This window comes from Malurus melanocephalus, unplaced genomic scaffold (genome assembly GCF_030028575.1).
Source record: "Malurus melanocephalus ecotype Western Australia unplaced genomic scaffold, MMel_1.1 scaffold_37, whole genome shotgun sequence".
Classification (NCBI taxonomy): Eukaryota; Metazoa; Chordata; class Aves; order Passeriformes; family Maluridae; genus Malurus; species Malurus melanocephalus.
Genome location: NW_026623269.1, coordinates 1,608,831 through 1,626,527, shown reverse-complemented (window position 1 = coordinate 1,626,527; position 17,697 = coordinate 1,608,831). Strand labels below are relative to the sequence as shown.

At 36.7% G+C, this 17,697-nt stretch overlaps 1 protein-coding gene across 1 annotated transcript in view; it reads right to left on the bottom strand.

The window, feature by feature from the left end:
- VAV3 (vav guanine nucleotide exchange factor 3) overlaps nt 1–17,697 on the bottom strand; it is a 146,391-nt gene that overhangs the window by 69,889 nt on the left and 58,805 nt on the right. Inside the window, exons 8-15 of the mRNA XM_057364284.1 lie at nt 15,248–15,351; nt 13,105–13,204; nt 11,713–11,808; nt 9,994–10,062; nt 7,479–7,565; nt 6,943–7,028; nt 6,440–6,572; nt 6,011–6,120 (exon numbers count right to left, since the gene is read on the bottom strand). Coding sequence (XP_057220267.1) covers nt 6,011–6,120; nt 6,440–6,572; nt 6,943–7,028; nt 7,479–7,565; nt 9,994–10,062; nt 11,713–11,808; nt 13,105–13,204; nt 15,248–15,351 — 785 coding nt within the window. The remainder of the gene's footprint in view (nt 1–6,010; nt 6,121–6,439; nt 6,573–6,942; nt 7,029–7,478; nt 7,566–9,993; nt 10,063–11,712; nt 11,809–13,104; nt 13,205–15,247; nt 15,352–17,697) is intronic.

Sequence of the window (17,697 nt, the reverse complement as noted above, 5' to 3'; positions counted from 1 at the left end):
GTGAAAAATGCCATTTCACATAGGATGATTTTCAGCATCTTTTTTACCTTCTCAAGAACACTGTTGTTTACTTGCAGCTAATTCATTTTCTCTGCTGCAGCTAGGCTGTTGTATTTCAGAATCATCTTTGAAAATGCTATTTACTGAAGTAATCAATCAATCAATTCTCCATATGCTAATACTCAAACATTCTGGTTTGTCACATCAAAGAGTCTTCATCAAGAAGACATGTTATAAAATTAAATTAACCATATCACAAGTAAATTGTGCTTTTGATCAAGMACACACAGCTTCTAAGAATTTGCTAGGAAATTCGCTTATTTGATCATATGATGAGTGGCTTTTTGGAGATCAAGGAAATTATCTTGTTAACTTTTTGGAAACATCCTGCATTGTTTCAAACAAGATAATAGCTTTCCTTTTTCTTTATCAGCCTACTTCCCCAAAAAGCATGGGAGAGATGAAGTGCTTTGAGCTAATCTGTTTCTGTCTAACATTTTTTAACACTACCTGATAGGAACAAAGCTCTGCCACGCATCAATATTTGTAAATCAAAAGCATCGATACTTTATATACTTTAATATTCACTGATCGAGACTTGTTTGTGCAAGTTCTAAGTCTTACATCCAAATTTGCCAAGTTAGTTGTATTGATAAGCTTTAAATATTTTATCATRCATTTACACTTAACTGAAGACAAGTTATGTTTTGGAGTCAAAAACTTGGAAATCACARTATTTATCCAGCCATAAACTTGTAAATTACTGCAGAACTGGCTATATTTGCTAAGAAGAAAAGGCAGCATTGGTTTGCAGGGAGAAGATAGGACATCTATTCATTTAACCAGAGTATCAAGACAAGCATGTAATGCAGCATTCCATGTTTTAATACGGAAAAAACTTGCACAAAAAAAATTAACATGGTGGTACTTTATYTTTATGATGCAGAGTCACTACAGATTTATTACACTGAATTTAAAGAAGCACTAATTTTCATAATAATACACCTCACATACTGTAAGGTAAGCTGTAAAAACAGAAGGATTGGGATATCTTTGATTTTTGTGAACYGGAAGACAGAATATCAAAGTATATTTATCATCTTCAGGTGTTTATCCACTGTTTTCATAAATTCTCATTTGCGTTCACACTTGACACTGTCCTTACACTGTGCTCTTAATCATACATAGCATCCTCACACAGTTCTTGCTGTGTCTGGAATAATCTAAAGAACTTTTACAACTATAAATATGTTGTGAATGATTGCTTATAACCCTGAAAAACATTTGATCAAAACCAACTGGAGTCACAGCAAAGAACAGGCAACCGTTCTTCTTTAACAGACATCAAGTTGGCATTCATTTTTGCAGTGCTGCAATATTTATACTGATGAAAAAACCCCRGGCAGACATGTTTGTTTATTGCTTTGGTAACCTATGTGAAGCTGGTACAAGTGAAACACCTCTGCAGGTTATTTGAAAAATGCAGCAGACATCTAAGGCTTTTAAGGTGCTCTGATAAGAAAGCTTTAATTTAATATGTCAGTGTTCAATATGTCAGAGCTCAAATATTCTCTCAGAAGAAAGCTTAATGCACTTGCATTATTAATGCACTATCTGAGGGAACAGATCTATTTGAGCGGAATCTGACCAATGTCATTAGTCACAAAGTACAAGGCGAATTTGGAAATAACAATGATAATAGGTAAGAGGACAATTTTCACCTATCTTATGTCTTGTACTAGTTTTCGTTAAAATTTAAAAAAAACAATGAGCTCTAGTTACAATTTATTCATTCCCCTAATCTAAATTGTTGTGCTCACACCTACCAGGTTTGATAATCAATGAATCTCAGGATTATTTCCTCACTATCAGATGATGTGTTCTGTGTCCCTTGAGTTGCAAGGTGTGAATTTATGTTGAACTGAAGCAGCAATTTTTCAAAACCATGTTAGACTCTACCTGAGCTACTACATAAACCCTCTAGTGACCCAAAACAAAGTACAGTGTAATTAAAACTAAAACGACTATTTTTTGAGGGCTGTAGTTTTCATGTCTGAAATAGCTTTTATTTAGGTATTTAAAAGAAAAATCAGATTCATTAACTCCATACAGTTAATGCATACCCTAATTACTATAATGAACCTGTTTCCCACTGATTTTTCAGGCATTACTAATTAGACATGACATTCATATTGCTATTTCAGCCACAACATCAAAGCAGAAACTACAATCATAGTACTTCAGAAGGTGAAATTTTAACTGTTCCTCTGCCTGCAAGATGTTTTCATRCATCTCTCAGTTTGTGAAAGGCAGTGCTCGAGTACAACCTAATTAAAAGGGGTGTCACAACACTGTTGCAAGGGACTTTGCAATGTTGGTTCTGTGTGTCTTGAAATGAAGCAGGACTAAACTCAAGCTGACACAGCCCTGAGCAACCCAAGCCCTGCAGAAGACTGAAGCTGAAAATCTCCAGACACCCCTTCCAACCTCAATTCTTCTTTAAATTGCTTTTATGTGTAAGATGTTTCTACATTCAAGTTTGCTGACGGTCATTTTTAGAGTGGATTACAAAGCACAGTTGAGAAACCAAAGAAAGGCTTAATTAAATTAGGAAACTGGACAACATGAAAACAAAAATAAAATCAGCACAAGCCAGCATAAGATATTGCATATCATATTACACTAATGGATTCAAATATTGTCGGTGGGAAAATATAATCTGCAGCCTTTCATGGGAAAGATCTCTGCTGTTGTGACAATGAGGACACACCTGCTTCATGCTCTACTGTGAGAATACACACAAAGAAGTATTTAGTGTATGGAAAAGAATGTTAAGTGTCAGCATGAGACAGATGTAGCAACAATCAACAGATTTTCTTTCAGTACTTATTCTATCATCTCATGAGAAAAAAAAGAAGAATTAAATTCTCTACAATAATGAGAAGAGCTGTTGCCCTGTAGTAAGAAATTAARCCTGATAATTTGCCAGCTAAGCAGTAATATAACTGAGGTAATACATAGAATATGTACATATGCATACAACAGAGGAGGGACATTGCAACTTTCAAGGAATTTTTTTCTTTTAATAAAAAATGGTGAGCATAAATTCATTGACACAAATATTAGTCAACTTATTTTTTTTTTAAATAAGCATTTTTAAAACCAAAAAGTATCTGTGGAAGAGCTTTCTAGGGAAAAAATATCCATCCAGACTCCTACCTTTCAACATAAACTCACTAACATGGAATTATCAAATATTTTGTGTAATTAGAAGGTATATTATGAGACATTACATATTAGTTCTGATTCTTCTGGTGTTTTTAGTAGAGGAGGAAAGATATTAGACAGGATGTGCTACAAGAAAATAGAAAAGATTTGTGTCTCACACGATCAGTTTTTGAAGTTTTAAATTGCCTAGTTATGGCAAATAAACCGTACACTTAATCACATTGCTGACAAACTTTCATTTAATACATGATGTCTCTAATTTGGCTGAATGGGAACAGTAATTTGGCTGTACACTTCTATCAATATTATCTCAGATATGGAATGACTTTGCATTCAAACCAATGCTATGACACACTAGACCAAATTTAAACATTCCATGCCTGGTACAGTAAAATCTTTGCTGTAGAAAGGCCCTTTCTCAGTTTCCTATGACCAGTAACCCAGCATTTCCAACCTCCCTCACCACAAAACTCACCACACTACAGTAACAGAGCTGGCTAAGAGGTAGAATATTCTCACAGGTTTGTGAAATTAGCTTTCTAGAAAAAACGTACTAGTCTGAGAGCTAATGCTCTGGAAATTGCACTGGGGTTTCATCTATCCTTCCTTTTGGGATTTTCCATCCCAAGTATGTCTGATGTATTCCTGCTCTCTGCACCTAAATCAAGTCCAGCCGGCAAAGCTGCGTTCTCCTCTATTTCATACTTCATCAATAACAKAAGCTTCCCATACCTGGAGACAAATTCTCATCTCACCAACACCAGCATCTTAACAGTAAGTGCTTTTTCAGTAAATAAACTATTATCASTGTTTCATATGTAACGGTTTCACCGATATAAACATCTAAGATCTTGACCTCAAAAAAAAAAGAAATAATCATACAGCCTAGCTAATGTAATTATCCCTCTACAACTGTTCTAGTGGCAACAAAGTTAACTCTTATTTCAAAAATAATGAGAGAGATTCTAGCTTGTTCTCTTATTATGTTTTTAGATTAACACTTGCACAAAGCTGACTTCAAYGCACTGCTATCCCAAAAGCATTGAAATTTCTGTCTGGAACTCAGTAAACAACATTATTTCTGATCATCAAAACCCAATGTTATTCACCCTTTCAACTGGGCTGGTTTTGCAGTCTTGTAAATTTTTTAAGTAATGAGAAGTMTTTTGCCCATAGAAGCAGCAATTATAATTGAATGCGATGAATAAAAACATAATTTCAATCATGGCTACTTGTCAGAGCAGAAGAGTTAATCTACACAGTAGACAATGAGAGCCCTGAAAACAACAAATCAAACCAACCAAGCAATCATTCAACACTCTTGGCTTAGTTTATYCCCGGATACAAACTCATGAGTCTCAACACATGCGCTCAGGAATGCTGGCTGTGCCTAGCACTGCCCGAGGAGCAGCAGCTGCACTCACACAGCACACACGAGGATGGGCAGGGGGGAATGGTCCTGCACAGARCCATAAAAATGGTTAGGAAGAATTGGGAAAAAAACCCATAGTGCTCTCCCCGCTCTCCTTAGCTCCTTGCCAGACTTCTGGTTTGTTTGCTTTGGTTCATTGGGGCACTGGGCCAGGACTCTTGAAGAGTGATGAAGAGTTGCAATGCTGAAGTTGATAAGCCTGAGTTCCCCACTTCTCATACATGTGTTAAGTAAATATAATTGAGATACTACATGAAGTACAGCAGGGACAGCAAAAACACAGAAAGAGGCACATATGCAAATAAACACCTCTGTCCATCCCCAGTTATACCACCCAGAAACTTTTGCCAAAACACATCATTTTTGCCTTCAATAAAAACCAGCAAGGTGGGAAACTTAGTAAGCAGGCTTTATARTATCAGTCCAGCCCAGGCTCTCCTTCCTCATGTTTCCATTTTAAATCATTAATACTCATCATAGTAAGGTTTTTTGAATGTGTATATAGTTTATGTAACTATATAACTTTGAGCTTCACCCAAAATAGCCTTTTTGCTGAATCCATACACCTTTAAAACCACATCAAAACCAACCATTGCTGATCCTGACTCTGTTTTCACTATAAGCCTCTCACTCCTCCTCATGCTTTTTCTTTCCATAAAGCAAGCATCACCCTGTCATCCAATTCCCTTGAGCATATTTTAAATTTAATCACAATACCCAAGGTGTCAATAATCATGTTTGTCTTTCTGACAAGAATCAGAAATGGAAATAAAGTCATGCTGCATAACAATAATGWAATCTGCAGTGCTGCAACTGAACAACTTAATTTTCAAGAAGTCTAAAGCAACCTCCTTACTTTAAAACATACAAAGGAAATCAGCCTTTTGAAACTAACTGTAATACGCCAAGCAACTTGATTCAGATACTAATAAATTAGATAAAAGCCACTAGGAAAGGTGCCAGGATCCCCTCTCAAACAATCAGCATCACCTTTCAAAAACATGCTTCAATTAGTCAAAATTAAAATGGGATGGGAAAAATGTCACTATTATGATAGATATTTATTGTTAATATAATTAACATTTCCCCATGGTTGCGTAAGACAGTATTACTAAAACAGTTGTAGCAGCAAAATTSGAAAGTACTACATAGCCTAGAGTGCCCTCTTCCTTTTCCAAGAGGAATTTCAGGGAAATACTGTTGATGAAGATGTCAATCAGCCGTTTCTCAGATAAATAAATAAAACAGAAAACTAGACTGTATTAAAACATGAAAAAAGTTCAGCATAATTTATAGAAAATCCTTACATGAGTGACCAATATAATTCTACCTTAATAAAAATATACTTACAGGGCCATCTGAAATTGTTCAAGCCATTTTTTCTTCAAGTCTTTAGTTTTGCAATAAACTTCTAAACCATTTTCACCTTGGATATGAATGAGGTAGAAGCCATAAGACCACTGCATAAAAAAATTGGTAATGCAAAGGTCATCAGTTATGAAGAAAAGAAAGGGGGAAAAAATAAATGAAATTAAAAATAACAAAGCATTTTTATATTCTTTAATTCATTAACTTTGGGAACAGCAAGACAATTAYTGTGTTCCCTTAGAATGACTTACTCAAGTGTTTTAATTATATCAAAATAAAGTTGAAATTCCTGAACATTCATTCTAAAACAAAACCTATTACAGAAATTGTATTACATTTTAAAATCCTGTAAAACACTACAAATTCTTGCTAAAAATATACATCTTATGTGAATTTGCAACAAATATTTACCTTCTTATTTTCTTTATCAGTAGTGGGGTTATTAGTAATTTTGTATTTCTGAAGATCTATTATTTCCTTCATTTCATAATTATCACCTCTCCTTTTGCAAACAATGACAGCCAGATCAAACAAGAAGATATGCCTATGAAAATACAATATAGAGATGACTGAAAACACTCCAAGAAAGTCAACACACCAGAATGTCTTATTTTACACACTTTTGCCAGTGGCACTTAAAATTTTGAAGGTGAAGARCTAAACTACTGGCTAACAAAACAACCAGCATTGAAAGTCTTTTTGCTTAAGACTTACTACTTGTACAGGACATAGTGACCTTGGATAATAATGTAGTAACTAATTTTCCATTCATCCACTTGGTAAATGGTAGACAGGCTCTGTAAATGCAAGTGGAAGTGTGCATTTCACACTCCTCAAGAGTCAGTGAGCGAGCTGACCTCAAATCTACATAGTTAACACATTTTTAATAGCAAACACACAAATTATGCCATCACCTGTCTTGCCTTGCTCGTTTGTCCAATGTCGTTATCCTTATTTCCCCATCACCTTGAGGTCTTCCATACTGCAAGAGGGAATGGTTCTGCAACAGAAGTAATATGCATGATTCCCTACAGCTAAAGGGTGAAGATAACAACACATTCAAATGTCAAATTCAAATTCAAAAACACTCACTCCTTTTACCCCAAAAAAGGACTTTTCAGACTGAGAAACAACATCTTTTCCTCACTACTGTCTAAACTAAATATTATAAAAAAATCAGTCGATTCTCTTTTTGCCTTCAGACAGGATAGGTTTTCCCATTACAAAAACACCTGAGACTCACKGTAAACATACAGACCTTTAACTAAGGAAATACATTTAACGACRGACACCCATAATAACAAAGATTTATGTACTCTAATATCCATGCCATTCTAAAAGGAGCAAAGCATACTTAAATCTTACCAAGAATAGTATAAACTSACATGAAATGAGGAAGAAAATACATCAATATTTTTGATCAGAGTATGTAAATTTAAAAATCACATACCAAGTTCTCTATTGATAGTTGAAACTGTCTAATTTCACGAAGTGTTTCATTATCTCTCTTTACTTCATTTACATATTGAGCCAAGTCCTAGAGTATCAACAGCAAAAGAAGAAAAAAAGTAACTTTTTTATAACAGACAGTTTTAATACATTATTTAGACAAGTTTATTCATAATYTTAACTTTGACTTATCTGCATATTTAGTAATTTCTTTCAAAATTCTCTTTAATGTTCAAGAATTACTAATATGTATGCGTAAATAAGGAAAGAAGTGTCTGTTCATCTTCAATAATATTTAAAACTCTCTTCATGATATCTATTGGAACATGAATTTGGTATCGAGAAAGAGGGAAACAAGTTGTAAATTATAAAAATTAGCTGAATTTTTCTGAATTTCCTTAGTCTTATTTTCAAGATTAAAGATGGAAATGGAATTTATGCGGCACACTGAAAAAGCAATCAACATCCGATATCTGAGGTAAATAGAAGGTAAATARAGAATACAGTAGAAAACATATATAAGGCAGCCCAAAAGCAGAATGTAAGGTATAAACGAATGATAAACCTGGGTGTTTATTAGAAGAGAAAAAGCTCCAGCCCCAGTAGTGGGATCTTGCTCTTACTGTTGCACAGCAGAGAGAAGCCATTACACAGCAGATTTTAAAAGGGGCTTTTGAAGGGATATACTACCTGAAGTCACAGGGTGAGATCATTATTGCACTCTTTACCTTAATAAGTACTGTACACATTTCACTAAAGCCTTTAAAATGTTCTGAACATGCTTGAGTAATAGTGACAATTTGCTGGGGCTTCTCTGTTTATGGCTAGAGCTGACGAGTGAGCAGAAGAGGTAATTGGTAAGGTCAGGGATGCTGAGAGCAGCAGTTGGAAAAGGCATCCTGATCTTCTTAACTTGCTTTTACACTATCCCTTCAATATGGCCACAAATTTGTAGGGTGGGAGGAAAATACATCTTCCTAAGATGTTTTTAATCAGAATCTATGAATAGCTGCAGTCATTAGGCTGGCTTCCCAAATGGGTCTGTGCAGGATACACTCATGCCAGTCTTAAAAGACTTAGCTTAGAAATTAAATAATCTCCTTTCTTGCTGCTAAAAGAAATCCAACAGCATAATCCTTTCAAGAATTTTCTTTCCTGGGGGTGGGCAGTACCACTTAGCTAACAGTTTCTACAAAGACATTTTCTTTTTGAGTAGAGACACCAGGGTGTTTAGAAGCAAACACCAATGCTCCACTGTTATTTCTGCTACACTGGCAGGGACTACAGTAAATCAGAATGGGAACAATGGTGCAACCTTCAGGAGATACACTCATACCTCAGGGGGTTTGTGGGTTTGGAGGGGGTGGGAGTGAGGTTTAGTGGTATTTTGTTTGGTTACATCCTGTCAGCCAGCACATATCTGCCACAGCCACRCTGGCAAGAGATTTCTTTGATTTTTCAGTCCAACAGACACCAACAGAGAAGAAAGCCAGCAAATGGGAATGAAAAAGCAGGAGTAAATAGAAAACAGTTATTTTCCTAGCCAATTAGCAGCAGCCAGGATGCATGGCTTGCCACTAGATGGACGCGACACTGTGCCATCTCTTTTCAGGCCCCTTTCCCAGGGAAATTACCACAGTGTCTGTCCCTCTACATTCACTGCACAAAAATGGATAACAAAAAAGGAAACTAAAAATCTCACTTGTGAGCTGGTTTGTATTCCAGGCATTCAAGACAGTCACAAAATATGAGACAGCTGTGTGACCCAAAACTAACTTAGTCTGACTTCAGCATCCACTGTGGACCATACAGATTACAACAGAAGAGGATATAATTTATGTTATGCTGGCTTCTTTCCTTCTTTCCCCACAAAGATAGAAAAAAATCCCCAATTCCAGCACATGAGTGTCACCATTCATGCCATGAAGCCAGCTGAAGCAGACCTGAGTTTCTGAAGTGCATAGGAACACATAATATATTGCCTTATGCAGAAGGCAGCACAGCTATTCTATAAAGCATTYGCTTGTACCACTTGCAGGTGAATGTACAGTGACAGGCACCCTACCTCCAGAAAGGCACTACTGCTTTCAAATGTAAAGCCACAGAGGGCGTATTAAGATGATAGGAAAAGGTCTTGTAAACAAAGATAGCTCTCCATCTCACTGGGAAATTACTGACCTTGATTCAAAGTGACTGACAGTAGTAGAAATACTCCTAAATTTCAGAAGCAAAGACCAACATGATTGAAACACCTGTTTTTCAGCAAATGCAAAAGTAAACTGAAATGGGGAAGTTCCATTTCACAAACCTTCCACTTCACAAAACTACTGAACTTGTTTCCCAGACTTGAGCAAAGCCCTCAACTTAACAYTTGCCATGACATACAAAGCTCACAGGAACCTGTGAAAACATGTTTGAATTGCTGTGAAGAACACGATCTCCTCCAGGAAAYACAGTTCTGAACTACCATTCTAAATGCCAACAGATATAAATAGTTCACTGCCATGAATACTCACCTTCATTGCATCAAGTGCCAGTTTTAGATTTGACTTCTCTATGGGATCAGTAGTGTGCTTTACCAGCTCCTATGGACAAAGCAGTTAAACTTTCCACCATTTGTCGCTTATAAATTGAATTCAACATTGCTTATCCCCACYCCCCCAAAAAATAAGGCAAAACCACAAAGCACAACCCAAGAGCAGGCATTTTCATGCCCACAAAGAGCAGCCTATCAGTGAGTGGGAACTGTTGCTAACAGTTAATTGGCAAGTGTTTAGGAATGATTGCTGCGCAGCCKAAACACTGACTTTAGCTGCTAATGAACCATCACCAGAAGCAAATTTGGTCTGTCTAGCACTTAAAACTTGCCAAATCAGATCATTACTGTATGTGCATGCTGAAAGCCCAGGTAAACACTCAAGTTCATTTACACATTGCTATATGGTTTTTCATCCTATTCCAAAGCACGCACTCATCTGCAAACAGGGATCCATACTGGCAATAAAACCCCAGCTAAAGTGTGCACAGTTTAAAAGAAGTCACTGTCTCATTACACCTAAGAGGAAGCTGACTCAGAAAACATACTAAAATCAAATTTAAATGGTCAAAGAATTCTTTTAGCCACTTCCCATACGAAAAATATGAAGTCTTTTTTGGGCTTAATGAAGCGAAAGTGTAACCTCTTGGGAAAACAGGTCATTTCTTTATAATTTGAGGCAACAATTACACCTTTCATCTCACATAACTTAGTAAATGCATAAGAAATTAAACAGTAACTTTTTTATACTCATATTACAACTAATAATAATTCATTAGTACTTGTATTTGCATTATAATTCTAATAATTTACTCATTATTTTCTTTCCAAGTCTGTAAACTATTTTTCTTGTACAACATATAGTGTTACATAGGGCATAGTGACAATGTGTACATCATCTTTCCACAACATACAGGTTGATTATAAAATCATGAGTCAGATCTCATAATATTTTTTTAAAAAAGTTGTGCCATWCATTTTGCTTTTTCCAATTTTGCATTGATCAAAATATTGATGACTCATTTATAGAAGTACTTCAAAAATTTAATATTACAAAATGTATGTTGTTCTGCAGAGTCAAAATTATGCTCCACATATAAGTAGTAGATCTTTTTAAARTGACATTTTACAAGCATCAGCAGGGTTGACAGTCTAATATAGTAATACATTTCTTTGCAGCTGAACTAATGAGTCTCCTGGCACAGCTATCAAATTAAATTTATAAGACTCTCCACCCTTATTACAGGACTAACTGCAAAAGCTAATGCTTTGTGGGTTATAACAAGAAGCATTTCAAAATAAATGTGGCTTAATTGCAATTTATGACAGCGAAGAAGTATCTTAAAAGTATGCTGTATGTATGGCCCAGCTTCCTCTTCTGGAAKGTAATGGCTCACATTTCAAAGTACCATGATTATAGTTTGGTACTACCAACCATTTTAAACACACCAAGAAAGAAAGATCCAGATACCAAAGAAACAATCATGTTTTATTTGATTTWCCCCAGATATGCTTCAGCTCTAAGAAATGATCTCTGGGAGAAACCCTGCACTTGACTGAATTTTATTTCGTAACACATCTAGGRAAGCGTCAATCACCTTTCTTTGATAAAGACATTTAGCTTTCATTTTTACAACCCACTGAGGATAAACAACCACAGTTTTGCTCTGAGCCCCCTTAAATTTCAAGAATAAAATACCTGGAGCAGTAGGTGATATTTTAGCACTCTCTGCATTGGAACCACTAATAGATCCCGCAATGTAAATTTCCCRTTATTGGCCCTCTTGGAACACTCCTAGTTCAAAGCAGAAGAAAGAATAAGACAATAGAGCTATAAAATAAAACTGTTCAAGTGATAGATATCAAAATTCASTGACATATAAGCAACTGTATTAAGCTTGTGATAAATAGTATCAACAAAATGAAAAAAACTAGTTGATATGGCAATACCAAAAAATGAGAAAAAAGCCTGCATCTAGTCACTTGTTCTTCGATTTTTCACCATGCATGAGAGAGTAGAACAAAGGCAACAGAAATTAGGCATTCCATACAGCTAAAAAAAAAATTAAATATACCTATGGGGGGAAAAAAAGATAAAAGGTAATAATGGAAACTGGTGTTTCACTTCAGCACTTCACTGCAAAAAYTGTGGAGCAAGTCCTCTTGGAGGCAATTTCTGGGCACATGAAGAAAGTAAATGGACWATCCACCATGGACTTACCACAGGTAAATCAATGCTTGACCTACTTGACTGCTTTCCCCAGTGAAATGGGCTAGATCTGTGAATGGCTGGGGGAGCCTACCTCGGCTTTTCCAAGGCTTCATCTCTCACAGTAGAGTTAATAGCCACGTTGGGATGTTATGCTCCAGGTCCATAATAAACTGACTGCATTAGAAGGCTCAAAAGGTGCAGTAACTAATGTTTCCTACACTACCTGAGGAACAGCTGCAAAAAGAGCTATTCAGGGGTCCATCCAAGGCCCCATCCCCTTAATGCCTTTGGCAGTGATCTGCAGGTAAAGRTGCAGGACACCACAGCAGCTCTGCAGACAGCAGAGCTCAGAGGTGCAGCTGACACCCTTCAGGACGTGTCAGCACAAACCTCAAAGGGCAAGGTACAGTCCTTCAATGTGAGCATTAGCCAGGGACATGCTAACCCTGAGGGCTGAGCAGGGGGGAGCAGCTCTGCACAAAGGAGCCAGGGTCATGGCAGACAGCCCCRAAACTATGGGACAAGGGCTGTTCAGCCTGTACATCCCACCCAACCTGCGTGATTTTGCAATTCGTGTTCTAGCTGAGGCATCCTGATCAATGGAAGGGTGTCACTGATGATGACTTCCTTAAAGAAAACCTTAACTCTGCTACTGTCAGTGGCAAATCTCCCTTCCCCATGTGCACTGCTGCACATGCAGCACATTTTCATTTGATCAGAGGCTCCAACAGAATAAAAAGGAAGAGAAACACATTCCCTGATCAGTCCAGTGATGTCATCATAAAGGTCTTTGCTTCAGTGAAAGCAGGACATACTCACAGAAACACACAGTATAACACATGTATACATATATATATACACGTTAAAAAAATACTATACCTCTAACTTCAACTTAACATCTTCTTTTGTCTTAGAGATACTGTCTAAGCATGATATCGCTATCTCCACTTGACTGCAGTACTGTCCATAAATAACCAACCTAAATCAAAGCAAGAGAAAGAATAAAATGAACATTTGTTTAGTTAAGAACTACCCTTATCGTTTTTTCACAATTCTTCTTTTAAAAGGAACAGTGCCTAAATAAGCAAGGATAGAATTTGGCCACGTGTCCAATGGGCAGCATGAATAAATGAAGACTATTCAGAACAGTTTTGCACTACTTTCAAAATGGTCTAAAATCATTGCATTTTCCTTTAATGGTCACATATATATATAAATATGTTCTGATAAATACTGGATTCATTAAAAAGCAGCAAAACTTCCATTTAACAAAACAGACCATAGTGTTTACAGCAATGTAGACTTCTGAGGTTGTAATGAATTACTTCTGGAGTACAGGCTTAATAGGATTAATTACAGTCCTCCTTTAAAGAACTTGTAGGTTATCCAAACTGATCTGTAAAGAACTTGTAGGTTATCCAAACTGATCTGTCTCCAATAGTTTCTACCAGGTTATCTCCCCTGTGAGCTCTCAGATCAAAAGAGTGGTGTGTGAAATCTCAAGAAATTTGCACTAGATGTCAAGTGAAGCAATGCTTTCTGAAGGAGCCTGGTTTTATTGCAGGGGTTTCTTGCCTCTGTGTGGAGTGCTTCTTTCTGCTAGTCCCAGTGCCAAGAGTGCTCTCTTCTTTCCCCTTTTCATCTATTTCTTGAGGTGATTTCTTCTCTGTGCTTCAAATCCTTTCTGTGGGATTCCCATGAGTCTTCAATTGAGGTCTGCTAAATTTCTTATTCTCTCACCAAATCTTTACCCTTCTTTTTTTTTTTTTTTACAATAAGGAGATGACACTGATTTACAAGTTATCATCCCTGATTATTTTCAATCATTGTATGGCTCACACAGCTCATCATCCTCGTCCTTATCTCGCCTGAACACTTTTGACAGCTCCACAAAGGCCTTTCCCTTTTTTTTTTTTTTTTTTTTTTAATATAAACTTGGTATTTCTTCTCAGTGTCCTTTGTTCCTCTTTTAGCACACACTTCAGAACAACTTCTGAAAGATAAGCATTTTCCAGAACAACTTCTTGTCCCCTGATTCCCTCCTACAGCAGCAGAAAGTCTAACAGCCTGGGAAATCACTATGTCCTGCTCCAAACTAGGAGCTGAGACAGAGGGTCTCTGCAGGCAGGTCTGTTTATGGGCATTCTGGGACATTCTCYTCCCTTGGCAAACTGTCCCATCCAGCCTTCTTCGGTGCTGCTGTCCAATTTCTCACACAGTTATTACTGCAATCCTCCTTCACCCGTCACCCTGAAGCAAACCCAATTAGCTTCCCCAAGTCTTTCCCACTCTGCTCCCAGAAGGACCTAATTTTTAAGCAAAATCCAAGGGTTACTTCAAGGCAGGTCAGCAATGTACCCCCCAGAACAAGTGTTTTTCAGCCAAGTACCACAGGCATATAAATTCATCTTTATAGTCCAGCAACTGTTCAGTGCTGGCAGAAGGAATATTAAAAGGTGGGTAAAAAAATTGGCACTTAGCCCACAGGGCATGGCATGTTGCCACAKCTATCCTGTTATCAGCTTGGCTGCTCTCCAAAGCCTGAAGGCAAAGGGTGTTTGCTTTACTGCCACACCTTTAACTCAGGGTAAAGTAAGCCCATAGTCTCTTCTCTCTTCTTTTTACACCTCCTTTCTCTTCTCTCCAGTTATGACCTCTTCTGTTTTCTCTAATCTGAAATATTCCTAATAAATATCCTTTTAAATCTGTTAAACAATACAGGTACATGTTATAAAATATATGGGATTGGGTGCATGAGAAAAAAATGCTATGCTACATTAGATATTTAAGTTTCCTATAGATGTTACCCAAGTAACAATATTGCCCAAACTGGACTAAGAGGAATAGCTCATAAAGCAATAGGTTATATTTTGACTTCCAGGCTCAAAACACCAAAACTAGCTTGCTAAGAATACTGACAATGAATTGAATCCTGTTTCAGAAATAATCATCAAACAAATATAGAGCAAAGTACCAAACTGAGCACATATTAGCACAATTAATAGGAGTACTTAAATCTTACCTTTCCTTGTAGTTAATAAAAATTTGATACAGGTTCTGATCATTTTTGTTAACAATGGAATCATTGATGTCCTGTGTAAGACTCCTGTGTATTTTCACCAAATCCTTAAAAACAGTAATGGGGAAGGAAAAAGCTTTGTAAAAACAGAATGGCTTAAAGCTTTGAATACAAAAATAAATTATTTCATGTTAGACATAATAATTTCAATAAATTGGAAAACAGATCACTTGAGAGTAGAATCTAATTTCAAGGTGTGCCACATCTTCTGTAGAGTGCAACTAGAAAAACTACACTCCAAGAACTACCTATTAGAAACTAATTTATTCTAGCTTGGAACGTGCACTGTTAATTCACCTTCATTTTATAATGATAATTTTAAAATTAAGCAAGTCAAGTAAATGCTTTAGTGACAAGACGAARTAATGATTCATGTCCCTGAGCTGTGAAAAATTAGTTTTGTGCATTACATTGGTCAATTAGTGATGTCCTAATGCTAAATTARCTACAATCATAATGAGTTTCCCAATACAGCACGCAACTAACGTCTGAGAGAAAGAAAAGAATATTGAAGAAAGATTTGCTCTCTGATTATTGTTGCAACTCTCCTTGCTTGCTCACTATTATGCATGAACTGCAKGAGATTGCATCAGCCTTATGGGAGAACTCACAAGCAATTAAGTCAAAACAGGTTTAAGAAGCTTTGAAATCACAGTAATTCTTAGTACTGTACAGACCACTGCAATGAAAAAGAGAGGACTGTTTAAAAGAGTCATTGATGAGGATTTAATGCAGGAAATTATATACTCCAACAATAACATTCCATATTGAGTTGTGAACTAAGCTACCATATTTCACTTCACACTGATGAACACTAACAGTAAATACTGGGTAAATCACATCACTGATGAGGGTGCAGAATCTTGACAGATCAAATTCAGTTGCTAGCAACTCTATGGCCTTGTCCTCAGAATCCTAAGTCCCAGTAGACAGAYATTATTACAGAAATGCTTCCCAACTAATGTATTGGGAACAGGAGCACATTTTCTAAGGAGCACACAAAGAATCAACTAAGTAATACCCCAAAAAACAACTTAATGCTAAGGAGACAGTGTGTCTTTTTGGGTTTTTAATTCAATGTGAAGTTTTAAATTAAACTGATATTAGCATCATTTGAAGTTAATGAATGCTGCACTTCAGTATCTGTTACACATTCTTTCATCTCTCTTTGCCTCTGTATGTCAGTATATATAATTCAAATGCATGCATAGGTGCACATATAAATGCATCTCTGCATGGGTGCACACACACAGATGTACATACAAATGTATATATAGGTAATACAGACAAACATACATACACAAATATAGAGCCATACACAAACATTCATTTTAAAGAACAGAACTTAGAAATATGAGTGCCAAAGAAAGACACACTCTTTAGACTGGTGAGTAATTTGTGGTAGTTGGTTTGGGTTTTTTTCCCTTCAAAAYAAAGTATTTTGATATCTGCAGTTGATCAACCAAGCATCTTTTACAGACTATTTAAGGAATATAACATCACCCTAAGGAAACAAGCCTTCACCACAACCCCTTAACAGAGGAAAATCCATCCTGTTCTGAGAACACAGCACTTGCTCTTCACATGTCCCTTTGCTGCAGAGCTCGGTGTAACAGCTATTTTTAGTTTAAAACAAGCTTCCACTGCCCTCCAGCCTTCCTGCTGAGGAACTGCCACACAGACAAGGTCTAAGCAGACAAAGCATTTGCAAATATTTCTGGCTTAGGCAAGTTCTGTATTTCTTTTAAGGTTATTGGATGCCCATGAAATGCTCCTGGAGCCAGAAATAAGCAGCATCTTCTAACAGCAGAATACTAAATGCTGAAAACAAAAAGTAAAGTAAAACAACCCAAATGTAACATGTACTATGTGTCTCCCTAGTTTCAAATAAACAGGTTTAATTTTTTCCTCTTATGTGATGCCTTTACATACCTTTTACAAGTARTCAGCAGGCTGACCCTCCCTGTTTGTGCTCACAGCACACAAGCCCTTTCTGTACCCTTCTACAGTATTTCCACTGACTGAAATTAGGTCTTTCAATGAATGTAAGTCAACATGCCTGGGCACACAGAGCCTTAAGGAAAAGTTTTACAGTAACTTAGGTAGGGCACATCATGACTATTTGCAATGAGCAGGAAATACTAATGCAGGACAGAATATAAATTTGTTTATAAAGCAAAGGGATCTCTATGGGCAGTTGATGTAATTCAAGAAGGCAAGTAGTTTGCTTATATCTGTGGCAGTGTTTTGGACTAATATTCAAGGTGAAGGACATGACAGCAATTAAGAGGCAGAGTGAAAACTTTACTGGGGGACAAATATGGCATGGGGCCAGGTATCATAACCACAATAATTGTCATAATTTACCTTCTATCTGCAACCAAAACATTTTT